Source organism: Rhipicephalus microplus, unplaced genomic scaffold (genome assembly GCF_043290135.1).
Source record: "Rhipicephalus microplus isolate Deutch F79 unplaced genomic scaffold, USDA_Rmic scaffold_629, whole genome shotgun sequence".
Lineage (NCBI taxonomy): Eukaryota > Metazoa > Arthropoda > Arachnida > Ixodida > Ixodidae > Rhipicephalus > Rhipicephalus microplus.
This window is the reverse complement of record NW_027465187.1, coordinates 3348-30423: the sequence shown is the minus strand read 5'-3', so window position 1 is coordinate 30423 and position 27076 is coordinate 3348. Positions and strand designations below refer to the sequence as shown.

Sequence of the window (27076 nt, the reverse complement as noted above, 5' to 3'; positions counted from 1 at the left end):
ATTTAGGTGCATGTCACAGGGGTCCTGCAAAAATTCACGAAGCTTGAAGTAGCCATGAAACGGATTGAATAAGTGAGCTTATTGTCTGACGAATTCAGTGGAGTTTGAATATTGGTGGCACGCTGGAATGGCATTCTCTCTTCTCTAGTCCCGGCGAAAGCACTGGAAGCTGAGCAGGGAGGGACGGCACGGGGAAAGAAAAACGCCACACGTACCTCGTGACTCTTTTGAGCCCCTTATCTTTTTTTACTGCAATCATGTGTGCATTCGTGAACAAGGCGTGGCCTCCCGCGGCGCGAGCCGTAACGACCGAGCGCGCCAAGTTGAAATCAGCTAATGGGTGACACAATGACTGACGTGTGATGTTAAGCTTGTTCCGTCATCTCTCGAGAAAAGAGAAAGCAATTTTCAGCCGACTTTGAGATTTTATTGTGAATTTCAGGCCACATGCTGGGCTATATTTTGCTCGCCTGATTCGGTTGGTCCGTGCTGAGCGGTTGTCACGCGCGATTGCTGACGCCAGCGTAGCTCTCGCTGATTCTTTTTAATTCTTTCTTATCCCATTTCCTTGTGAGGTATACTGCTGAGGTGCCGCACTTAGCTGCAGACAGTTGTGGGGCTCGCTTTTTTATTTCCTCTTGTAATAAAACCACTGCACCCCGGCGTGTTTTCAGGGGCTTCGACTTCAAATCGGCCTCGCCGCGGTTGTCTATAGTGGCTAACGTACTCAGCTGCTGACCCGTAGGTCACGGCATCGAATCCTGGCTGTGGCGGCTGCGTTTTCAATGAAGGCGAAATTTCTGTAGGCCCGCGTGCTCAGATTTGGGTGCACGTTAAAGAACGCCAGGTGGTCGAAATTTCCGGAGTCCTCCACTATGGCGTCTCTCATAATCACACGGTTGTTTTGGGACGTGAAACTCCACATATCATATCGATTTCCGACCAGCAGCGTTTTCCGAGCACGCTCAAAAAGAGGTTCAGGGCCCTTCCGAAGAACCGCAGGAGGTCGAAATTTCTGGATCCCTCTGCTATACCGTTTGCTACACCAACAAATATTACTATATGAAAGTATTGTAAATCCGAGAACCTTCAGTGGAAATTTTTATTTTCTGACATTTGTTTAATTGTTTAGGGCTTACAAGTGGATGAAAAAGCAAGCATTATCCTGTGAGGATGGGATAGTCTGTAAAGAAGGCTAAAAAACGGAAGGCTCTTGTGCTTTTTTCCTTCCGTTTTCAAGAAAGCGTACCGTTCACCACCTTGCGCAGGTGTTCGAGTTCAAAAGCGCACTGGATAGCCTGTACACCCGCTACCTGGGTCAGCGGCGGTGCCAGGACGGCTTCACTGGCTCGGTGATTGCGCAGGAGTTTCCCGACAACATGGTGAAAGTGCGCAAGGTGATTCTTACGCCCAGCCGACGCGTGTACTTGCCTCCGCAGCTGGTCTGCAAGAGCCAACTGCTGCAGCACTTCGACACCGAGTTCGTGCTGCGTGTTGTGGTGCGTGACGACGACTGCAAGCTCGTGTCTTTCTCGCTCGGGGCGTGCAAGGACGACTTTGTCAACGCGGTACGTGTCCTAGAAGTAATGCACACACCACGCTGCGCCTTTCCTCAGAACCCGTTAGACGTCAAGCGGGGGAATTTCGTTCATAATTCGTCGTTTGCCGAAAGCGTTGCCTCGTGATGGGCGTTCTCCATCGAATGTGCCATTTATCATTCACTGCAGTACACCAATAATTGATAATAGCTAAGTCACCTGATTGAATTTAACTTGATGATCGAAATTGTAAGCGTACAAAGTTCACAACCATTCGAGACCCGCGAAAATTCCCCTTTGACTACAGCGAAATGTGAAGTGATGGTACTCGAATTTAGCACGTCGAAGACATATTAGACATAAGCACTTATATACCCGTGATGAAGATGTTCTAAGGCCCTTGTTAAAATAAACAATGTTTAAATATTTTTCGTACCCATAAAACGAAATTTCGTGGCTTATAAGAAGTAGTACCAGGAGCAATACTCTTCTGATTGCCCGTGGGTAACCTCCAGGTCATCAAGCCGCCCCTAACGCAGGGCTTGAAGATCGGTGGGCGGCACTTCGTGTTCCTGGGATGCTCGACCAGTCAGCTGCGAAGCCACGGTGTCTGGTTCTACGCCCGAGACACGGAGGGCCGCACCGCAGACTCGATACGCATGGGTGTCGGTGATCTGTCTGCCATCCACAGCGTTCCCAAGTTCATGGCGCGGCTTGGGCAGGTAGACGGAGGCGTTGCAGCCACGGGACGAAGTACTCATGACGATTCGGAACCCGCAGGCTTTCTCCCAGTCACTGGGGTATCTTACTGTGCCAAGCCAGTTCACGAGCATTGAGCCGGACACCAAGAAAACGATAGCGACCCGCAGGTCCGGAGAGACCCTGCAGCGAGAGTACGTGTTTAGCGATGGAATCGGGCGCATCTCGCACGTCCTGCTGCGCAAGGTACGGCGCTGGTCCGGTGTCCTATAGAGAACCATCCATTGTACTGCACCGGATGTGCGTGAAGGTGCATGGTAAAAAGTGTCAGAAATCCTTCAATGTTTTAGCACGTAAACGCCTGTACCACTGCGCACTGTGAAAGGCTGGTCACCAGATTGGACAATGCATGTGTGTCACCTGGTCACGTATAGGAATAATTCGGAACGCACACTAAATGTGCACACAGAAAATAGGGCTGTCTCCGGACTCTTACTGCATGGGCAGGTAGTGTCACAACTCGCATCGACTGCGTCAGATGTGGTGCTACGAATTCGCCATCAGGATACTGTTTGGTGTGTAAATAACCCTGTAGGTGGGGCTTGTTGACGCGAACGGCACCTAGTGATAATTTCAGGCGGTTTAAACGATGTCCTAAATGGAGATGCAGCAGGACTAGCAGCCACACTGGCGAAAGGCGTCGATGACATGCGCGCCACTTCTCCTAAGGTACAGGTAGTGATATGCACGATACCGGAGGTACCGGTGCGTGATAGCAACCTGCAAAAAGCGGTGGTCAACGCAAACCAAGAGATATGGCGGATGAGTCGAGAGAAAGGCTTTGAGGTGGTGGAAATAAACAGAGAGGTGCATAGGTGGGGGGGCTTTCAACGAGACAGAACTCACTTCGATGGGCGGCTAGGTCATGAGGTGAGCTGGCGACTTGCAGGACGCGCAGTAGCTTTTTTGGGGGGCAAGCGAGCCCTTCGGGGTGCAGGATAGCTAGTAACGAGGAAAACAACCAGGGAGACTCTTCGACAGGTGGTATGGACAGATACGATTCCAAAGTGGCACCAATATCTAAGATAGGTAGAGTCCGGGGCATAAATAGACGTAGCCACGAGCACCGAGCCAATTCAGACATAGGGTATATTAACATGCAGGGTGGTAGGAACAGGCTGAAGTGGGAAGAGATAGAAGAACAGCTAAGGGAAGAGAGGCCGATGGTATACGGTTTTGTAGAAACACATCTCAGGGACATGGAACAACCTACGAACAATCCGGACTACGCGTGGGAATATTGTAATAGAACAGAAGGCAGCAGAAAGGGGGGTGGTATTGGGGCATTCATTCATAAAAGTACAGATTGGCAAAGGGTCAAGCAGGAGTGCAAGGAACATTTATGGCTAAAAGGGAAAGTGGCAGGTCAAATGACACTCCTTGGTTTCGTGTACTTGTGGACGGGAGCAAAGGCCAGAGAGGAAAACCAGACAATGGTAGAGTGTATATCAAAGGACATTCAGGAGTTAGGAAGAGAGTGCGAGATAATTATACTAGGAGACATGAATGCGCACATCGAAGATATAGATGGGTATACCGACCCGACAGGGAAAATGATCATGGATATGTGTGAAAGGCTTGATTTCTTCATTTGCAACAGTACCGAGAAGTGTGAAGGGCAAATAACATGGGAGGTAGGAAGGCTTTAGTCGACGATAGATTTTGCACTGATGTCACATAGGATGTATGATAAGCTCATGGGAATGCACATAGATGAAGGTGGCTCCAGAAGTCTGGGTAGCGATCACAAACGTATCAAGCTAAGTTTTGGAAGAGCAGTGAAAGTGGGAAGGAGACAAGATGAGCAACTACAGGAAAATTTTTATCCAGAAAGGCAAATTGAAATAACCACTAAACAAATTGAGAAAGTAATCATGGAGGATAATAAGACAGTGTGGACATACACGAATCTAATTAGACTCTTTGAGCTAGAGCTTGCTAAGACGCGTGACAAGTCACCCCGGAAAAGAAGACACAAACACAAAAGTTGGTGGGATGAGGAAGTTAAGAGAGCCATAGCAAAACGTCAGGAAGCCTCTAGGGAACACAGACATGCTAAGCAGCGGGGTGAGCCGAAAGATGATGTTGAAAGAATATGGGCAACCTTTCTAAGCTGTAGAGGAGATGCATCCCTTCTGATCAATGAAAAAATTGCAAGGAAGGGAGCTCAGTGGCTGGCAGAAGTACATAAAAAAGATAGAAAGGCAGCTGCGAAATTTTGGAACCATCTAAACTCCCTAAGAAATAAAACGAGCCTAAAGCAGAGATTTGTAACTACAGCCCAAGGTGCTAGGCTAGAAGGGGACGAAGCTATTGAATATAGAAGAACAAAAGTGACAGAAAAATTTCAACAAAGAAGTACTTTATGCACCCCAATAGACGAGGACGAATCAAGTGGTGCAATGGCTCCACTTTCACAAGAAGAGTGGCAAAGGGCTGAGAAAAGGGTTCCTAGTAGTACATCAACAGGCCCAGATGGCATTCCAATTAGGCTGATAAAGACATTAGGTCCGAAGTCTAAGCAGGCTTTGAGAGAGGCATTGAGCACAATAATAATCGATGGTGAAGTTCCCGATGGATGGAAACTTAGCAGGATGAGCATGATCTATAAAGGAAAGGGGGGCAAAGCTGACATAAACAACTACCGTCCTATAACAGTGACATCAGTGGTCTACAGGCTGGCGATGCAGATTATAAAGGAAAGACTGCAGGCGTGGATAGAGGATGAGGGGGTACTGGGGGAACCGCAGAATGGGTTTCGGAAACACAGGAGGTTGGAAGACAATCTGTTCTCACTGACGCAGTGCATCGAAATAGCAGAAAAGGAACACAGGCCCCTGTGGCTAGCATTTTTGGATATCAAGGGAGCGTACGATAGCGTGGTTCAAGAGGAATTGTGGGGAATACTGGATACACTAGTCGTGGAACATGTAGTAACTAATCTTTTAAAGGGTATCTATAAAGGTAACAAGGTAGTTATAAAGTGGGAAAAACAGGTATCCAAGCCTGCAGAGGTAAAACGGGGGCTTAGGCAGGGGTGCCCCTGTCACCCTTATTATTCATGATGTACCTACAAGGATTAGAGGCAAAATTAGAGCGAAGTGGGCTGGGCTTCAACCTCTCTTTAGTCAAACAAGGAAAACTTATTGATCAGGCACTACCAGCATTAATGTACGCAGATGATATAGTGCTAATGGCCAACAACAAGGAAGATTTGCAGAGATTGATGGACATCTGCGGTAATGAGGGAGATAGGTTAGATTTTAAATTCAGTAAGAAAAAATCAGCAGTCATGATTTTCAATGACAACGAAGGTAGTGAGCTTAGAATACAGGAGCTCACGCTAGAGATAACAGATAAATACAAATATCTGGGCGTATGGATAAGCAATGGGACCGAGTATCTGAGGGAACACGAAATATACGTGACGACTAAAGGTAACACGAATGCAGCAATCAAGAAAAATAGGGCACTGTGGAATTACAATAGGTATGATCTTGTGAGAGGAATATGGAAAGGGGTCATGGTTCCTGGGCTGACGTTCGGCAATGCGGTCTTGTGCATGAGATCAGAAGTTCAAGCAAGATTAGAAATTAAGCAACGTGGAATAGGTAGGCTTGCTTTAGGAGCTCACGGGAATACACCAAATCAGGGAGTACAAGGTGATATGGGATGGACATCATTTGAGGGCAGGGAAGCTAGCAGCAAGATAAAATTTGAGAAGCGATTGAGAGAAATGGGGGAGGAGCGTTGGGCTAGAAAGGTATTGAGCTACTTGTACATTAGGAATGTCGATACAAAATGGAGGAAGCGAACCAGTAAATTGACTGGTAAATACTTAGAAAACAGCAGGTGGCCAAACCAAAAAGAACTATCGGTTAAGAAGAAAGTGAAGGAAACGGAGACTGACATGTGGAGAATGGGCATGATAAAGAAGTCCGCACTAGAGATCTATCGAACGTTTAAACAGGAAATTGCCAAGGAAAGGATCCATGATAATACTCGGGGTAGTTCTCTACTGTTTGAGGCCAGAACGGGAGTACTGCGAACCAAGACATATCGGGCCAAATGCGAAGGGGTAGACACAGTATGCAGTGCGTGTGGAGAGGAAGAAGAAACTGCCGAACACTTGATAATGTTCTGTAAAGGGCTTCACCCTATAGTTCAGGATGATGGCGCAGAGTTTTTCAAAGCACTTGGGTTTAGGGACCGGGAGGGCAAAATAAACTTTAAGCGGGTAGACTTAACTAGAAGGAGGTTATCTGATTGGTGGCTAAAGTCAGGGCACGAGTGAAAATTAAACTCTTCACTGCAAAGTACGAATCCTCAAACTCTTTCTTTTTTTTCTTTTCTTCCTTTTTTTTCTTTTTCTTTTTTTCTTTTTTTAAAGGAAAAACAAATATAGTTTTTTGTTCATTAGGTATTACGGCTTGGTGGCGCTAGCCACCGCCCGATCTAAAGGGTACAGCCATATCCATCCATCCATCCATCCATCCATCCGGCACGCTCATTAATCTGCGTGGTTCTACGTCTCAACACTATAATATGATTATTAGAGATGCTGTATGGGGGGTTCCGGAAATTTCGATCATATGCTGTTCTTTAACGTACACGGACATGGCACGGTACACGGGCCTTTATCATTTTACCTTCATTGAAGTGCGACAGTCCCGGCCGGGGTAGACCCGCTACTTTCGGGTCAGCAGCTGAGCACCTTTGCGCCTGACCCAAACGTGATGTTTCAATATTTAGTATGTTCCTACTGAAACTTTAAAGCTTTAAAGGGACACTGCAGACAAAGAATGACTTGGTTTATATTGACAAACTGTACTTTGATGCCTTCCACTATCACAAATTTATTATTATCGGTGAAGATAAAGTGGCAGTTTTATTTGTGAAATTCGCGCCGCAATCTCTGTGTGGGATGCTAGAAGTTCCTAAATATATTTATGGTATTGTCGTGGCATTGGCTCGATGGAATCCTCTGAAACTTCGCATGCGAAGTATCTGGCACCAACGAATCCCAATGTATTCCATACATTGGAGGTTACGACCGAGTATAGACATCTTTATAATTTCGTACCTCACACAGCTGGTGTTTGTGGCGGGAATCTTCAGGTGATGTCGCCACATACATATTTTAGCGAGTTTTTTCGCCTTCTAAGTGCCGTGGGGCGGTAAAAATAGCGTTTTCGGGAGTGTGAATGTGTACTTTACTGATGCCCGAAAAATCGTTTTGCTCTTTAGTGTTGTTAAGAGAAGTCGCTTCTGAAATCGGCCCGTTTTCATACAACGACTTCGGACAGTTCAATCACTTAGCATAATTACATGCTAACCGGAGAGAAATTTTACCAATATGCTACAGCTACATGCACATGCTATATTGAACATACACATATTTGACTACGACGTGTAATACGACGCTCGCCTGCGTCATCTGAGCTTTTTTCTTCCGCAGTGAAATTTCCCACGGATCGCGCTCACCTTCCGGAAAAAAGAATGACCCCCCTCTTCCTATTTCTTAATAGAAGCTAAATATTATACTTAAATAAATCATTGTTCGGGCATGTCGGTATTACACGCGTGCTTTGAGCTTTTTTTAAAGCATTTTTCAAGTAGCGCTTGGCATAAATACCAATGGAACGTTCAAGTGGCGTACCACTTAACATTCAAGATGAAGTTTGGTTGCAGTTTTCACAAAACATGAAACATGCATTGTCATGGAGTCATAGCAAAATGCGTGTTAATACACATAAGAACTAGGCTCATGGCACCACCAGCACAACAGGTGACAGCGGAAAACTGCAAGAAATGAAAACAAGTAACACATGTTGGCCTAATCTGATGTGTAAACAATAACTGACAAGTCTAATAATGATGGTACCAGTCAGTACATCATTGCATAATACACCGAATGAGCAAGAACACAAAACTATCTACATGTAGATAGATACACTTCCATATTTGCAGACATATTTTTTTACAATACAAAAAAAGAATAAGTGATCCTGTAAATTAGTGAATACCTGTGAAGTACCATCTGCACAGCAGGTCGCCATAGAGTCACGTGCTTCCACTCAACCCACAGGTACACCGTGCTCTTGAACTTGAGGAAGTCGAGGAACCCTGCGCCATGCAAATTCGTTACGGTGGTTTCAAGGGCATGCTGCTTCTGGATCCGATGCTGGCCGGACGAAGGATCATCTTTCGTCAGAGCATGTACAAGTTCTCCTCGGAGCACGAAGATCTCTGCGTGCTCAAGACCAGCAAGCCGCGTGAGTTGCCCGGGCACGGGCTTTTTCATGACCGAAAAGTTCGGTCGAGGGCCCTCAGCCAGTTGCGAACAGAAAGTCGTTGGAAGACTGTTTATTAATCGGAACGCTGTGGTTCAGTCGCAGCGTGCACTTTTATCGTATACTTCTATCAGCCTAAGGTGATTCGTTTCTAGTGTTCGGCTCGGCAGTATAAGCAGTGGAGTTCAGCGTATCTGTTTAACAGCGATCAAAAGCTGTTAAAAATCCATTTCATAGGGAATACCTAGTAGCAGAACCGCTCCACTTGTACACCGTATGAAAGCACCTAATTCGACGGTTTGCATTGAACTTTTGAAACGATTATACTCGTTTGCCGCTATTTCTTTCAGTTTGCATGTCATGGTTTTTAAAGAAGGCTTTGCCATGGTTACCCAACTGTTTGCGGTGAGAAGCAGACACTGCTTGTACACTGGGTCTGTATATGTGTCAAAATTCATTGTGAGAATATGTTCAGCGCAAAATGAAGCCTAGATGTCCCGACTGTAAACTTGACCCGCCGCCGGCGACCGCCATATTGACATGGTGTGTCTGACATCCAGTGCTGCGCGGAACGAAGCAGCCATCTTGAAAATTCAGCTGCTACGAATCATCCAATGTGAATGCCGAGCAGAAGAAAACAGAAAACATTTAATGTGCAGCTGACTACTGAAGAAAACTGTTCGCCGGTATGTAGATGCTGGCAAAGCAATCAGCGCGCGAGTGTGTCAGTGGATAGGCTGCTCAGGTCATTGCAAAAACATTAAATTAATGATATCAGCGCTGGACCAAATGGGCTGTTGTTTTGCGAGCCTGTTGGTGAACTATATAGTAGACAACAGGGTAAAAGAATGGGTTTCGTGGCCCGTTTACGTGTGCATAAAAGGGTTAATAAAATACCAACCTCGCTTTCTTCGAGTAATCCTTCAATGAATCCTACAAAACAATTGCCTGTATGTGTTGAAAACGGTCGCCTTCTCCATACAGAGCCGCTGTGATAGCTCAGTGGTTAGAGCATCGAACGCGTAATTCGAATCCATACAGATTTTGTTTCAGCCTGCTGGCTTTGCCAGTTAATAAACATTGAACAAGTTAATAACGCGTAGACTATGCTGACGTCAATGCCAATATATGTCGTGTCTAACCTTTTTTAGGTAAAGAAGTTGCATTCATTTTTATGTGGGCTGCGTTGCAATCGCCAAATGCTGCGAGTATCCTGTAACAAAACGATACGCATACGGTATATAACGATGCTAACGCGCTGGAATGACTCACAACGTAGATTAATATGGTAGGCCTTTGCGTCGCAGATACCGAGGTCGGAACGTACTCTCGCAGGTGTACTGTACCTGAACAGGCCCATGATCACCATCCTTGAACAGAGCGGCATCAGGGCGAAGGTGTTCCTCACGCTACAAAACCACATCCTCGACTCCTTCATCGACAGTATGCTCGACCCGCACGAAGCCACTCAGGTAGAAATATTTGCTCTTTTTCTTGTATATGAAATGACACAAACGCATATGCGCGCGCGCGCGCACGCACACACACACACACACACACACACACACACACACACACACACACACACACACACACACACACACACACACACACACACACACACACACGCACGCACGCACACACGCACACACGCAAGATGCGCACGCACACAGACGCGCAAAGACGCACACACGCACACGCACACAGACACTGCCGTTAGACCATGTCTACCTATACTTACTAATGGCTGAAACCGACGATGGACACGATTACGAACTGTGATATGTTCTCAATACTGTCCTTTTGCATTGTGTACGCCATTTAAACTGCAGTCTGCTGTTTGCACTTTGTGTATCGGTATGCCCAGACTGCGTGCGCGTAATGTTGAGCAAGCAGATGTGCTCAGTAGCAATATGGTCAGTCTCTTAGCATGAACTCTGAATGAGCGAGTCAAGACTATCTGCGCAAACATTTTTCACAAAGCATTCCTATTAACCTTCCGTCACTTCATGACATTTTACGACACTTTTCCCAATAAATTATGTAGCAGAAACATGGTTACAATTGTTAGAAATTGTCTTATATAGCATAGTCACCATTTCATCATGTCTGATGCATTGAAACCTGCGCAGGTCCTATGCACGCATTCTGCAATGCGACTTCCATACAAAGAACTTGCTCGTGTTGGCGTTGACCTCACCGTGGAGCCATTCTTTCGAGCGTTAGTCCGTGCTGTCACCAGGAAGGCTCTGAGTAAGTACAGTGTTCTCAGCCATATAATATGTACAGTGTTGTCTGCAATATATCGCAGATTGTGTTCCCACCCAATGCAAGTTATTTTTTTCGCAAACCTTTCTTTCTTCACATTTGCATCACAATTACTTCGAATAATATCCCCCAAACTTTCTTATGCATTACTGTCTGTCAGTTCTCATTAATATTGACTAGAATAAGTTGTTCGTTTTCAGGCGTGTGTCTTGTCACGATATCTGCTGAACGAGCTGTCTCACCATTGCCTCCTTCTTTTACGGCCACTTGCCACTAGTCTCCCTCGTGTATTCGACTGTGATTGTTGTTGGCGACATTACGTTGCACGTTTTGTTCTACGTCCAAGTGTCCGTGGTGCCAGTGACGCGCTGTCCTTTTCGCAGAGGAACTGAAGACCAAGGCTCGCATCTTGGTTCCGCCTGCCTTCGGTCGCACCATGTTCTGCGTGCTGGACGAAACGGGCACACTCGAGTACGGCCAGGTGTTGGTACAGTACTCGAACGATATGCTGCGATACAAGGTCAATGATGCTGCGATGATCTTGGTAGGTATAGTGTGACCCTTTAATCTGAGTACTTTAAGTTTTCCAGTGGGTCAGAAGAGATTGGTTTGTCTTCTGCCTTTTCTCTGGCAGCGTCTTACACCGTATTCTTTCATATCTGCACATGCTTGTAATCGAGAGGGTCACGGGAGGAGGTGTCTCGCATTCCCGGGCAAATAATTGAGGCAAATGGTTGCTTTATGGATTGTGAATGTCATCTTCCTTTCTTATTTCTTATTCTACAAAGCCTGAACGCGCGTACCTCACCAGATCACCGTAAATAATGACGTACAGAAGCCTTTTTTGATCATGCCGTACGCATTCGCAGGAGCTTCTTAGAGGAGAACATGCGTTTGTATGCGTTTGTTGAACGTATGTATGCAGATCGCTCACGTGTCGAGTGATACAAGAAATCATGACTTATCTGTCTGGTGTAAATGGTGAATATTCCTTAATGAAAGTGACATTAAAAATGTTTATTGTATGGTTTCTTATCACAGACTACAATATAATAATTATGCACGGCGTAGTTGACTGCCCCCCTATAACTTCGAATACTTAGGGGTTTTCAACGTGCACTGACATTGCGTAGCACTCAGACCTCAGGCATAAGGCCTCTATAGAACTCTGTAGGTTTTTATAGAGATGCCGGGATGGACGTTGATTTGCTGCAGTTCAGCAGCTTGGTACCGTTACAGCTTTCCCACCAGGGCGGATATATTGAAAATGTTTTAGTGTGTTAGAAACCAAGACATGATGGGTTGCATGATTACTTTTTGTGGGAATTCGGCATGCGTTTGTATGTTTGGTTTTGTGCGTTTCATGACATTTTTTTGCATAAATATTGGCTGCCCGCTGGCCATGCTTTAGGATTTAGCCAGCAAGTTTGATGCCAGTGTCGCGGAGCCACGGCTGTAGCTCTTCAACAGCTTCCACCCTATAATAGTTAAAAACACAAGAAACAAAACGTGCATGCACATTGCCTTAAATTACCGTTTTGCTCAGTGCCTTGGGTCTTCCAACTCGATGAGCTTTGCGTTACCTCTCAAAAACACTATACTTTGCCAATGCAGAGATGGCATAAAACACGATTTTTACGCACCACAAAACAAAAAGGAACGATTCCTTTGATAAGAATTGTTCTGAAGAAGTGCACAAAATGCGTGAATTATGTTGAATTCACACTAGGATTAGGCGAAATAGGTACAAAATGGCGGGGGGGGGGTGACTGTGATAAGGTAGGTCTTCAACGGAGTTCATCGCACAGAAGCAGTGTTTTTTGTGTTTGTGTGCAGCGAATATATGCCGACGGACCCTCTGAAAAGAAATATGCATGCCACCATTCTATAGCTATTAGCAGTGCACGTGCATCGAAAAAAATATTGTGGTTCTTTCTGGCACAGCTTGATAGCAGTGATTTGATTGATATGTGGGGTTTAACGTCCCAAAATAACTATATGATTATCAGAGACGCCGTAGTGCAGGGCTCCGGAAATTTCCACCACCTGGGGTTCTTTAACGTGCATCCAAATCTGAGAAAACGGGCCCAAAACATCTCAGCCTCCATTGGAATTGCACCCGCCGCAGCCGGGATTCGGTCCCGCCATCTGCGGGTCAGCAGCCGAGTACCTTAGCCACTAGACCACGGCGGCGGGGCTTGATAGAAGCAGTGCTTCAACAGGACTGATGTACTTTCCTGAAACAAAAAACCTCATGAACAAGGTGGCATTTTTCATCATTATTTTGCTGAAGCGCCATATAAATGCTTCAAAGTTCATTAGTCCAGCTGGTTGGGGTTAGCAGTAATGCATATTTTTTTCACGCAAGAATATACAAAAAGGTCACAGGTTCGGCTCCTGTCCACGGCAAGTCATTTTTCCACCCACTTTTCTTTCTACATATTTGCATTAGAATTTGACTCCCCTATACTTTCCGTAGCATTGTCGGTTAGACCTCATTAGTGTTGTGTGAAACACGGGAAAACGAGCCCTCAACTATACCCTTCTTACTACATTCACGAGGGTCTCGTACTGGCAGACTGGGTGCCTTCAGATTGAATACGAGGGACTATTGATCAGCTACCAGTTCGTAATAAGTTCACGCGCTACGTGACGCCAAACAGGCTCATTAAGTGTGTGCCTCATTCGCCGCTATGCCTCCAGGTGGCGCTGACTGTCACTTAATATATATATATATATATATATATATATATATATATATATATATATATATATATATATATATATATGCAGGCATGGTGGTTGAGTGGTCACAACGGGGTTTATTTCGACGTTTCGGCCTAGAGTCTGGCCTTCATCAGGATAGATCCTGATGAAGGCCAGACTCTAGGCCGAAACGTCGAAATAAACCACGTTGTGACCGCTCACGGAGGATCTACTAGACTATATATATATATATATATATATATATATATATATATATATATATATATATTTATATATATCCACAGATCCACAAGTGGTGCTTTACGAGCCGAAGCCACGAAATGTTTGAGGCTCACCGTGGTGGAGGCTTCCAGAAATTTGAACGATCTGTTATTCTTTTCTCTGACGTCGCACAGTACACGCGTTTTTGGCACGCAGCACCTGCCGAAATGTTAGGGCCCGGACAGAATCCAATCTGCAATTGCCTTAGTGGCCGCAACCGAGCACAGCAACCACTTTACTAACGGAATGGAACAGAGTTCAATAATTGAATACTTATTCCACGTTCTTCCCAAAGTTATTCTTTGCTATCTTTTGGAACGCTATATTACTATCACAATGGTCACCGGCGATATGCTTGCAGGTGACGTCATTGTGACGAAGAACCCGTGTATGCACCCCGATGACATCCGCAAGCTGACCGCGTTGAACGTGCCCCAGCTGCACCACGTGCGTGACTGCATTGTCTTTCCGGCCAAGGGAGACAGACCGCATCCAGATGAGATGGCGGGTAAGCGCGCCTTGCCTTTACGTATGCATGCTTCTCTGCATCGCGCTTTCGCCCAGGTATTGTCGAGTACAACAAACAACCAGCTCCACCCAGCTTACTGTGTGGCAGTGTTTTGTAAAGGCACCAGCCATCTGGCTCACAGTCGTAGCCTGGAGACACAATATGCGCACCCATTAGTCCTTTGAGGAGGAAATGGCGCCGACTCCTAAAGCTGTATCGAACTGTAGTGGTGGCAGCTGTCGAAACGCAAGCTGCACGTGGCAATACATATTTACTAAGTGAAAGCCTTGCTTCTCTCGAATTACCAGTGTGAGTCTGCGCTCTCACATCATTGTCATACGTGGACAGGGCGTTACGTATAGACTTTTGAGGACGTTAAGCTGCATTTTCTTAATGCGAATGTCCGAAGACGAGCGTAATATGTTTGTAGATTTAGCCTCGTGCACGAACGTGATAGTCAAATTGCCGAGGAAGTGGGGATGATGAACAATACTTGTTAGGATATTGGCTTCAGGTTTACAGGTACTCGCAACTAGTGTGGGTTTGCTAACGCATTGTAGTCACCAAAAATATCAATTTTCTCCGCTTGTGAATGAGGCTTGGTGACGCATCCGTTAGGAAGCCCTCTATACCTACGAGTACGAATAAGTACCCGTTTCTGCACCTGGTGTGTTGAATGCCTTTCTGTGAGCCACGTTTGCATACTGAGTAGCTGTTTTTTCGAGGCATGTCTACCTCGGAATCAATGGCGATACTGTTTGTTCGTTAAAAACATTATTATTTATTTTCACTTGACCATCGTGCGCAAAGCAGGTATATTAGTCGGCAGTGAAGGAAACAAACTGTTGTTGTAAGTAGCGCCTGTGTGTGTACGCCTATTCCTATGGTCCGTGTCTTTTGTGCGCTCAACCCGTCCAAGTATGACCAAACCACAAGCCCGGATCCCTACCCTCGTCTTTGTTGAGCCCGACGCTAGAAGGAATGACATTACGTTCTCGCTAGGTCTGTCGAAAAAAGAAAGTTGATATTTAACGTAGTGAGCCCGGGTAGGTAAACAGCATTTGAGATACTTGTCGCGAGCGAGACGGTATGCAAATATAATTTGATTACCTGAAGGGTGAAGGAAGATAGAGCCGGGGTGTGTCTTCCTGGATGCTATGTTCTGAAATGGTCCAAGAGAGTAATAATACTGATTCTCCGAAATGGCGTACACGTAGTTTTGTGACGCATAAAAAAGCCTCAGTAACCAGTGGGTTTACATTTGTCCGTATTGTAGCACATGATCAATGAACAAAGAACGTACCTTCGTTAGTTTATAATACCCTTCCAATGCATGGGTATCAGCTCTGAAGGTTTCACCAGTTTAGATTGAATGGCGCAATAAAGAAGCATCTTTCTTGGAAACCTTTAAAATATGAACTCCTTTATCACGTCAAAAATGGCATCTTCGTGATCATTGGTGTGCAAAAAATATTTGTAAAACGTTTTCGTATCTATCAGTAACGCAACAGATCATGTCGGTGAACATTCACAGGAAATTAGGCAGCCATGCCAATATTATGATCGCCATTGAAGGCCATGTTGTGCGTTAGCTGCTTCTGTATACGAGACAATAACTACACGGGGCAGATACCTCACGTGGTTTCCTTTTAACAGGAACGTGTTTTATGCCGGGGTCTACCGTGCCTGCACTGACGTACAGCCCTGCCGCGGTGGTCTAGTGGCTAAGGTACTCGTCTGCTGAACCGCAGGGTGCGGGTTCGTATCCCGGCTGCGGTGGCTGCATTTCCGATGGAGGCGGAAATGTTGTAGGCCCGTGTGCTCAGATTTGGGTGCACGTTAAAGAACCCCAGGTGGTCTAAATTTCCGGAGCCCTCCACTACGGAGTCTCTCATAATCATATAGTGGTTTGGACGTTAAACCCCACATATCAATCAATCAATGCACTGACGTAGATACACGGAGAGCCTACATTGCCTGCAATGCAAGCTATTAATGTACACCATATACTGTTTGGCTATAGTGTCTAAAATATACTGGCACAATAGTCTCACAGTCCTCAAAACTTCAAAAATTAAATGCGTTTTCGATATCAGTGGCGGGATGGCTTGACGGCCTCGCGTTGGGCGCACTCTGTTGTAGCATCCACGAAGCGCCGTCTCTCCAACGCGCGCGCTTATCAGACTCGTAATTCAGGAGAGGACGAAAATCACTTCGCACACTGGCACGGCCGCGTTTACAAAAGGAGCACGCTGCTGACTAATGACGCAGGAAGAATTGTGGCAGCTATTGGCGCCTGCTTGTGTGCACTCGTGTCGTGCGTCCTTCTGTTTGTACAGCGCGGCTGAAGTGTCGAGATGTTACAGAAGTTAGTCCGCGCTCCTTCTGTGTGTGCTAATTTCGTGTGTGCTTTCTGCTCGAGGTGTGCGCTACAAGTTTCGAGTTGCTTGCCGTTCCTAACGGAAATTATATATATATATATATATATATATATATATATATATATATATATATATATATATATATATATATATATATATATATATATATATATATATATATATGTATATATATATATATATATATATTGTAAGAATACTGTTAGACGACAAGCCTGGGCGATGCAACAGTTTAATGGGTCGAACAGCAGCGAAACAGCAGCGAGCGGTTTCAGCAGCAGCTGCAGCAGCACGAGCCTCTGCCACAACAAACGTCTTCTTCGTCGTCTCTAGCAAGCCCGTATTTTTGTCACTACATTGACTCCCCGGTTCAAAAGGAGCCATCCTGGTGACCTATGGCACAGACACGACTGGTGGGTCGTAGTGAAGTTTTAGACGGTCGACGTGCACAGTTTCACGCCCGTGGCGCCGTTGATATGTAGGCGGCTGAATAGGTTCAAGCATGTAGTTGACTGGTGATGTCTGGCGCAAGATCCTGTACGGACCGTCATACTTGGGTGTGAACTTTGAGCAAAGGCTTGGGACAGACGATGGCACGCGGAACCACACGATTGTTCCAGGTGCGTATGACGATGGAGATGAGCGTTGGTCAAGAGAGTCCTTCTGGCGAGCCTGATCGTGCGTAGTAAGCGCACGTGCGAGCTGCCGACATTCTTTGGCATATGTGGCAGCTTCGGCCAAAGTAGTCGGTTCTGAAGGGTGTGGGCGGTACAGAAGGACAGTGTCCAAGAACGATGAAGGTTCTCGACCATAAAGAAGAAAGAACGGGGAGAATCCAGTTGTAGATTGCATTGCGCTGTTGTAAGCGTACGTAACGAATAGCAGTACGCGGTCCCAGTTCGTATGGTCATCGGAAACATAAATGAAGAGCATGTCACCCAGCGTGTGATTAAATTGCCCAGTCATCCCGTTGGTTTGGGGGTGATATGCGGTGGTTGTTCGATGCACGATGTTGCATTCACGTACGAGGGCTTCTACAGCTTCCGACAAGAAGGAACGCCCACGGTCACTAAGAAGCTCACTGGGCACACCATCCCGGAGGACGAGGTTGTGAAGAATGAACAAGCCGACTTCACCCGCAGTGGCCTCGGGAAGCGCCGAAGTTTCGGCGTAACGCATAAGGTGGTCCATGGCTACGATGACCCAGCAGTTTCCATTTGGTGTGTATGGTAGGGGACCATACAAGTCGATTCCGATGCAGCCGAAAGGCCGAGAAGGACACGGCAGTGGCTGGAGTGGTCCTGTGGTTGTGCAAGGGGAGCTCTTCTGTGTTGGCACAAGGTACATGAAGGGACGTGCTGCCTAACAAAGCGGTACATTACGCGCCAGTAATATCGAACTCGTAGGCGAGCATACGTCGTCACTACACCGGCGTGGGCGCATTGCGGATCCGCGTGGAAGGAGGCCCAGACGTCAGAACGTAAGTGGCGAGGTATCACCAGCAACCATTTGCGGCCATCAGATAGGTAGTTTTGCCGGTACAGAAGACCATCACGGATGATAAAATGGCGAGCAGTTCGTCGAAGTAAACGGTTGTCGGTACTTGGAGACGTCTGAGACAGGTACTCTAAGAGAGACGCTATCCACGGATTCTGGTGTTGCTCAGAGGACATGACATCTTCAAGTGAAGAACATTCATAGCTGGAAACAGACGCTGTAACATAATCGTGGGGAAGTGGCGAGCGAGAAAGAGCGTCGGCGTCCGAATGCTTGCGGCCTGACAAATAAATTACATGAATGTCATAATCTTGGAGAGGTAGTGCCCAGCGAGCTAGGCGACCAGGTGGGTCTTTCAATGAAGACAACCAACACAATGCATGGTGATCAGTCACGACGTCAAATGGACGGCCATATACGTGAGGTCGGAATGTCGTGATTGCCCAAACAATGGCAAGGCATTATTTCTTGGTGACTGAATAGTTCTTTTCCGCTTTAGTAAGGGTGCGACTAGCGTAAGATACAACATACTCATCGAAGCCAGATTTACGCTGAGCAAGAATAGCGCTGAGGCCTACTCCACTAGCGTCCGTATGGATTTCGGTTGGAGCGTCTGGATCAAAGTGGCGTAAGATAGGTGTTGATGTCAGAAGATGCCGTAACGAGGCGAATGCTTCATAGCATGCTGGGGATCACGCCAAGATGTCTTGGTTGTCGGCAAGTAGCCTCGTCAGGGGTGGGATTATGGTGGCAAAATTGCGCACGAAACGGCGAAAGTATGAGCAGAGGCCGATGAAGCTGCAGAGTTCTTTTATTGTAGCCGGCCTGGGAAAGTTGGCGACAGCGCTAAGCTTAGCTGGATCAGGACGAACACCATGCTTGCTAACAACATGCCCTAATATGGTAAGCTGGTGGGCAGCGAAGTGGCATTTCTTCAAATTCAGCTGCAGTCCAGCGTCCGAAAGACAAGTCAGGACGCTTGCGAGGCGGCTGAGGTGGGAGTGGAAGTCCTTCGAGAAAACGACGACATTATTCAAATAGCACAGGCATGTGTTACATTCAAAGCAGATAATGGCAAGTCGTCAGGTAGGTGACTGGACGAAACGGGATCAATTTTCTCAAGGTGACCGAGGACTTCGCCACGAAATAATTTGGCTGGGAAGGAAGCGAGTTCGTTATATAAATGGAGCCACGGAAGTTTTCTGCGGTGACAACTGCGAACGGGAGAAGGAAGTTTGCGAGAGCCAAAGGCGTCGGAGAGGTAACGAGGGCGGTGACAGAGGGCGCGTCATTGCAGAAGAGTGGCACAAGAACACAGGATAGAGGAGGGTTGTGAGTGTCCGCGGCCACGCAGACCCGGGAAGATAGCGGCTTGAAAGGTCTTTCAGACGTCTGCGTTTCACACAGGGGCAGTTCAGACATCGTTGACAACTCTAGTTCGGCACATGCACAGTGAACGACGGCATGATGAGCGCAGAGGAAGTCCCAGCCTCAGATGATATCATGCGAACATGGGGAAAAGACAATGAATTCGACTACATAAAAAATATTTTGGATGACCAGTCAAGCTGTGCACGCCGCAGAAGGTTGGATGTGATGCGCAGGGGCCGCGCGGAGAGAGACATCGGAAAGTGGCAGTGTAAGCTTCTTCAACTTGCGGCACAGTTCACCACTTAGCACAGACATGGCAGCACCAGTATCAACGAGCGCTTGCACCGGTACACCAACAATATGCACAGTTATTTCATTAGCAGGTAGAAACGGAGGCCTTGAAAGATTTGATATATGCGCAGCTCTTGCCTCGGGAACTGCGATGGTCAGATATCCGCTTGGGTGGGGGCTGATCGAGGAAGCATAGGAGAAATCGAACGGCGCCGTGGTGAGGGCGACTGATCCCTGTCGAAGCCGCGGCGACGTGGTGGCGACTGTTTCGACGTGGGGTGGAACAAAGACGACTGTGGTGGCTCTGGACAATAGCCGTAATTCGCCTCATCAGCAGTTGGGTTATTATCCCGACGGCGGCATTAGCGTGCTACATGGCCGGGAAAATGGCAGAAGTAGCAAATCGGCCTGTTGTCCGGAGTGCACCAAGGGTTGATGGTAGCGCGGCGTGGCGAACAGGAGGTGGGTGGGAATGGACAGGGGGACTTGCAGCGTAGATGGGACGGGGCTGTCTAGCAAGATCCGTGGCGTATGATAGCGACGGTGGCGATCGTCTGGCGGCCGCAGCGTAAGTGAGAGGGGCGGAGATAGGCAAAGGATGGTATGTAGGAGACAGGGCATCAGAAACTTGCTCTTCGATTGTCTTGCGGAGCGTTGGCGTCAGTGTGTGCGTACTGGCCGGAACGTGCGGCACAAGAGACAATTGGTGCGACACTTCTTCTCAGACGAACTGCTGAATTTGCTGCAATAAGGTGCTTTGCTCTGATGAAACAGCGCCAATGGTTAACGCAGATGTAGAGCTCGTGTCGAGGTTTCGACGTTGTTATGACTGCCATCGGTAGGCGCCATGCTGTCGCTGACAAGCGTAGCCGGGCAGCGTTTCCACGCCTGGAACCCCAGTTTTCTTGGAACCAGCGACTGGCCGGCTGCCTATGCCCGCCAGGTATTGTCCCTGCTGGCCGGAGGATGAGACGTCGTGTCACCACGACGCCGTAAGCGGTTCCAGAAAGGACAACAAAGACAGCGTCTTCCTTGGAAGAAACTGCGGCCACCGCCACAAATTGCCCTGCTATTGAGCGGACAGATATGGCGGACCGTTTGATGTCTGCTGTTCGGAGCTTGGGACCCCTCGACCAGCGACACACACGAGGAGGAAGAGCCCCTCTGGCGCCACTTTGCAGTGCAGTGATCACGACTCGATATTGGATGCTCACGTGGGCAGGGCATGCTCGTACCCCTCGCCTGGTGTGTGTGTGTGATTGGTGTTCCACTCAAGAAGGAGGAGGCCGACAGGGCTTATAAGGACGCCGCAGAGTGCTGGACGTCGCTCTGAACCATGTAACGGTTCAACCACCACGTTCGTGGTTTGTGAACTCCTAACCTTTCATGCTGTAAATATTTGTAAATACTGCCATAAACCCTGTTTTGTTTTCGTATCCGCCAGCGGCCTTCCTTCCGGCCCGCAACAACGTCGAGTAGAAATGCACTCTCTCCGCAGCTCGTCGAAACTCTGACAGTGTTGAATAAGCTGAGCAATGGTTTGCGGGTTTTTCGCAACGAGCATGTGGAAGGCGTCGTCCTCGATACTTTTCATGATGTGCCGCATTTTGTCAGTGTCAGATATGTGGAAATCGATACGACGGCAGAGGTTCAGAATATCCTCAATGTACGAGGTAAAGGTCTCGCCAGAGCACTGTGCGCGGCTGCGCAAGCACTGTTCGGTGCAGAGCTTGCGATTAGCGGGATGGCCAAAGACTTATGCAAAGCGATGATTGATTGATAAGTGGGGTTTAACGTCCCAAAACCACCATATGATTATGAGAGACGCCGTAGTGAAGGGCTCCGGAAATTTCGACTGCCTGGGGTTCTTTAATGGGCACTCAAATCTGAGTACACCGGCCTACAACATTTCGGCCTCCATCGGAAATGCAGCCGCCGTAGCCGGGATTCGAATCCGCTACGTGTGGGTTAGCAGCCGAATACCTTAGCCACTAGTTCACCACTGCGGGCGACTTCTGCAAAGCGCGTCTTGAAGGTTGACCAAGGGGGTATTTCCGCTTTGTGATTGTTAAACCACAGTTCTGCCACACCCGCCAGATATAAATGAAGGTAAGCGAGCTTGTCGGTGTCATCCCACTTATTGTGGGCGCTTTTCGCTTCATACTGGGATAGCCAGTCTACGGCGTCTTGCTCGTCGGTTGCGTTGAAATTTACTGGATCTCGCTGTCGTGGCATTGCGGAACAGGTGATGGATGGGATTATGACTGCAGGTGGCTGGGTCATGTCGTCAGGCATTGGCGAAGCGGGGGGTTGAGGTAGAGTCCGGGAACGGCGTTCCAGTTTGAGACAACCAGCACTCTCCACCAAATGTAAGAATACTGTTAGACGCCACGCCGGGGTGATGCAACCGTTTAATGGGTCGAACAGAAGCGAAACAGCAGCCAGCGGTTTCACAGCAGCTGCAGCAGCACGAGCATCTGCCACAACAAACATCTTTTTCGTCGTCCCTAGCAAGCCTGTATTTTTGTCACTACAATATAAAGGGGATTTGCATCGTTTTTTTCCAACGGTCTTGAAGCATCGTGCACCTTTAATCTGAACATTTGTCGTACGTTCGAAAGGACCTACAGTAGCTTCAACTCGCACGCGTCCGAGCGACGTACAGTGCTCGACTCGGCTGTCTATAACGAAGGAGCGTCGCGCGCGGAACAGCACGACATCTGCAGTCGCAAATACGCAGCATCTAAGCATCCACGACGCCAATGACGTGCCTGCCCTGCAATTTCTACCCTTCTTTTTCTCCGCGACCGCGATGCCTGCTTTGGCCGTCGAATCACTGTCAACATTACAAAATTGAAATAAAACACAAAAAAGAAATCTTCTTGCTTCCTGATTTCATATCGCAGCGACAATGGTTTTACTTCGTCTTTCTTGTTTTTTGTTCGTGAAATCGCTCAGAGCGCTTTCGATGGCCAGAGCTGTTGTTGCATCTGCGGCGATGAACAGGGGCCAGTATATCGAGGCAAGTACATCACTGGCGCCGCGCATGCTCAGATGTGGCGTATTTGCGACAGCAGATGTCGCCCGGGCTGTTTCGCGCACGACGGTTCGTCGTTATAGACAGCCCAGTTGAGCACTGTGCATCGCGATATATAGGAAGCTGAAAAGCGCCAGCAAAAAGCGTTGTCGTCGCGTCGCTGCCGATGAGCCGTTCCATCTGAGCTGAGTGTTTCAATAAACTTTGTGCGGACTATACAGCACTAGTTACCTGGAAAGAAGGTTCGTGTGTAGCTTATAAGAAAACTTGACTGGAGTGCTTCATCGAGCTCCCTACGTTTTGATGCTTCACTTAATGAAGAAAGACTGCATGTTACCGTCATACCAGTCATTTAGCGTAGAGGTGTTTACTAGAGAACTTGCTTGACACAGAAAGTGGTCAATGCACTTATTTCCTGCAATCCTGCAGAACTGTGTGTGAAGTTGATTGTATCGTGCTTGGCTAAGTTGCCAAATATACGTATAAATAATACCGCTTGTAAAGCTTACCCGTAAGGCACCAAATCTTTTTTTTTCAGTTTTGAACAAAGCACTTCTCTATAGACTGATGCAGGCTGTGACCTCGATGGCGCCGAGTACTCTGTGCTGTGGTATGCTGATATCATCTTCAGGACAAACTGCAGCCCGATGCAATACTTCAGCGATCCACCCCGTGAGCAGAAAACACCGATTCAGGCGAGTGGCTTTCTTTTGATTTAATGGTCACGTCGACATTTCTTTCAGCTACACGAGATTCAATAAATCGTTCGCTCTGGTCTAACAGGAGCCAATAAAAGATTAGCAGTGGATGTGTCTATACATCCGTGAAGGTGATGGCTTTACAGCTAATCGAATGTCCCCTGCTAACACGCTGCAGGAGACATACAGAATACGATACCGAGTTTTATATGCTCTGCATCTTATAGGGAGGACAGAAAATAATCTAAAGACAAATACCTTTTTGTTTGCGTTCCTGGGACCTTGTATGGAAGGTTGCACGAGTTGAGCACTTTTCCTGCCTCTAAATCACTCTTTCAGAGTGACAAAAAAGTGGCTTTTTATCTCTCTTTCACCACTCATTTTTACAGGCACTGTTTCTTTTCGTCACAAATTTCTTCATAAAACACGTGTAAATTACGCATTTAGTCGATAGAGATTTCTCGCTTGTCAGCTAAACGCCTTTATTTCCGCTTGTGCAGTAGAAAACACACAAAAAGAAAATCGGATTATAGCGCGCGATATACATGTGAGACAAAGCTGACTGGGTGGGTGACCAGAACGCAAAGCCAGGTAGGAGACAATTCACTACTGGTACCCTAGCCCAATCGAGGGTTTATTTCTTCTTCACGTAACTTGAATATTATGTGGCATCATGAATTATGCTGAAATAAAAAAAAGACTTATTGGCATTTACCGTCCCAAAAATCACCATATGATTATGAGAGACGCCGCAGTCGAGGGCTCTGGAAGTTTCGAGCACCCGCGGTTCATTTTAACCTGGGCCTAAATCTAAGCACAAGGGTCTCAAAAGATTTTCGCCTCCATTGAAAATGCGGCCGTCATGGCCGGGATTCCGTTCCTGCTATCGGCGGATCAGTGCTAAAAAAAGGGAGGGGGAAGGAAACTCGAGAACATGTTACGCGCTCGTTCTTCGTATCTTCATAAGTAGTCATGAACGATTTCACTGCGGAAAGTTGTGACACTCGTTACCCGAACATTTGTACAAAATGATGCGTGAACTGTGATTTGTCTGGAGCATGTCCGACGAAAAAAGACTAATTTTCCTACAGGTGCAGGACATGATCGACTTTTTCTGCCAGTACATCAAGGAGGACAAGATCGGCCTCATAGCGAATGCGCACCTCGTGTGGGCGGACTTGCTGGACGCGGGCATCAATTCGCACCGCTGCCGCGATCTGGCGCGCAAGTGCTCGGTCAACCTGGACTTCGCGAAGTGCGGCGACTTGAAAGGGTTGCAAAACTCCGAGAAGCCACCCATGTACCCGGACTTCATGGAGAAGCAGGGCGCCAAGAACACGTACTGCTCGCGAAAGGTCCTGGGCCAGCTGTACAGGAACTGCAAAAAGGTAAGCACCTCGCGCTTGAAGTCTCACCGTTCGCACACCGCAAGAAAAATTAGGTCGCCTTAAAGGTCTTTTACTCAAAGCCTCAAAGCTCAAAGGCGCTCATATAAGGATGGATTAAGATTCGTAAACGATTGGGTGGTTCTTTTCGTCTTGTCATATGGGAGTGTTTTTGAGGTGACATTTTAACGCGTCTCATTGCACGTGTTTCCATCGCTGTTAACATCTATGGGGGATATTCTAAGGAACTGATACTGGTAATTAAAAAAAGGGCTTACTCTTTAGCTGTGGTTAACTAGAAATGTACCCCGGAATTGTTGTGAAGATTGCTTCAGTAGTATATCTGGTCACTGACTGTCGATTTCACGAAAATAAATAATGTTGCAGCTTGATCTGAACGCGCGTGATAAGGTAGCCTAACCATGGTTGCGGGATGAAAAAGCGCACTGTAAATGGCCATCGCATTAGACTGTCTTGATTGATTTGTGGGGTTTACGTCCCAAAGCCACATTAGACTGTCTTGTAGGGACACCAAAAGCAAGTTTCAAGTCGACGTTGATTGTTGAAATAGCAGCCCAGAAAGCTCGTATGGTTACTTTTGTGCCAAGGAAGTCCTTATTTTGAAATAAATCATGATTTAGAGGTCCACAACGAATGAGCGCACTTCAAATAACCCGCCTAAAGCGGATCGTTGCACGTCACAGCGGCCATGCACAACGTTGCCCGGCAGAACGAAAGTATCGGGATACACAGCAGCTGCATTGACCATTGAAAGATTGCCTGTCATGGCCTCCGAGATGGTAGACTTGCATAGTTAAACAGGGCCACGCTAGATGACATGACCTGTCAAGTTTAACCAAGCGAAAACTTGACTTTTCAGCAACTCGCGTTGTTCTCTACAGTATAACGTCCGGCGGTTCTTTTTTTGATGAATCAGAGATAAAAAAAAGCAGCTAATTTGATTACTAGGTAGTACCTTTCACGTAATCAGGATCATTTTGCGAATGTCCTTCGCGTAGCGCATGAATTCTCGTGCATTTGCCTTGATATCTTGATAAATAGGGCACTTCTATTGATAATTTTTTGTCGTTTTAGACGTTGTCATACATTGAGATTTCACTTTGACGTAAATTGGCATTCGACTTTAGTGTCTCTTTAATTCATCCACTCATGATAGGAACCGGACATCTGAGAGCATACCAATTGCTCCCATTTCCTTACGTCACAGTTCACTAGTGTGAACGCAGACAACTGTGAACTACTTAAAAGTATAAATAATTTGCGGTTTGTCTAACCAGGTTGAGCTGAGCACCGAGTACCTGGACGTCGTAGAGAACACGTTACCTGATCCGCGGTTGCTGCTGGAAGGACGAGGAGCTTTTTTGAAGAAACCAGGACTTCCTACCGAAGGTGATACTCAGAAAATGTTTGCGTAGCGTTTCGCTGCGGTGATAGTGCCGCCGTTTATTATGCCGATGAAAAAAAAAGCGCCATGGGTATTGAGAAAATTACATAATACATACTAGTGCACTCCCTATTCTTCTTGTGTCGAAAGACCGGGAACACTGCGGTGCTTGCCGCATATATCACGACGGAAACGAAAAAAAAATATTTGAAAGCAAGAAATTATTACGTGGACCACTTCGGTGCCCGAATTACCAACGCTCTTCTTTGATAACTGATCTTTCACGTTGATTTGACTCTCCGATGATTACCCGCAAAATAGGAGTTATCCGAGCGTGAACCATAATTCACGAGGACACCTTCACTTATGGACAATTTATTTTGCTGATTGGAGGCTTTTGCAAGCAGGTCACCGTCTTGCTGCCACTGACTCACCGGTGTAAAACGGAGTCGAATCACCAACGTGTTTTTCGAGAGCCTATTTGCGGGCGTATTTGTGAACGATCTTCTGCGTACCAGTATTAGTCATAGAAAGCCAAAGTCCATGCTGGTACCCAGTGTGGACTCACTATTCCGAACTGAGCCCACCTCATACGTGTGCTTGTCTACTTATCTATGTAAAACAAACGACGGCTAATAA

The 27076-nt window shown here is 46.9% G+C and overlaps 1 protein-coding gene across 1 annotated transcript; it reads left to right on the top strand.

The window, feature by feature from the left end:
* Positions 1 to 348: 348 nt before the first annotated feature.
* Positions 349 to 26468, top strand: LOC119187896 (uncharacterized). The gene is made up of 11 exons (XM_075886040.1): positions 349 to 357; positions 1269 to 1568; positions 2054 to 2260; positions 2361 to 2483; positions 8386 to 8572; positions 9926 to 10033; positions 11242 to 11406; positions 14208 to 14354; positions 23523 to 23644; positions 24739 to 25035; positions 26331 to 26468. Exons 1-11 carry the CDS (start codon positions 349 to 351, stop codon positions 26466 to 26468), a joined length of 1803 nt encoding a protein of 600 aa, XP_075742155.1.
* The last annotated feature ends 608 nt before the right edge of the window (positions 26469 to 27076 follow it).

Coding starts and splice junctions, on each gene's coding strand:
- LOC119187896 (XM_075886040.1), top strand. Junction 2,261..2,360: donor TCATGGCGCGGCTTGGGCAG/GTAGACGGAGGC, acceptor GTGCCAAGCCAG/TTCACGAGCATTGAGCCGGA. Junction 14,355..23,522: donor GCATCCAGATGAGATGGCGG/GTAAGCGCGCCT, acceptor AGACTGATGCAG/GCTGTGACCTCGATGGCGCC.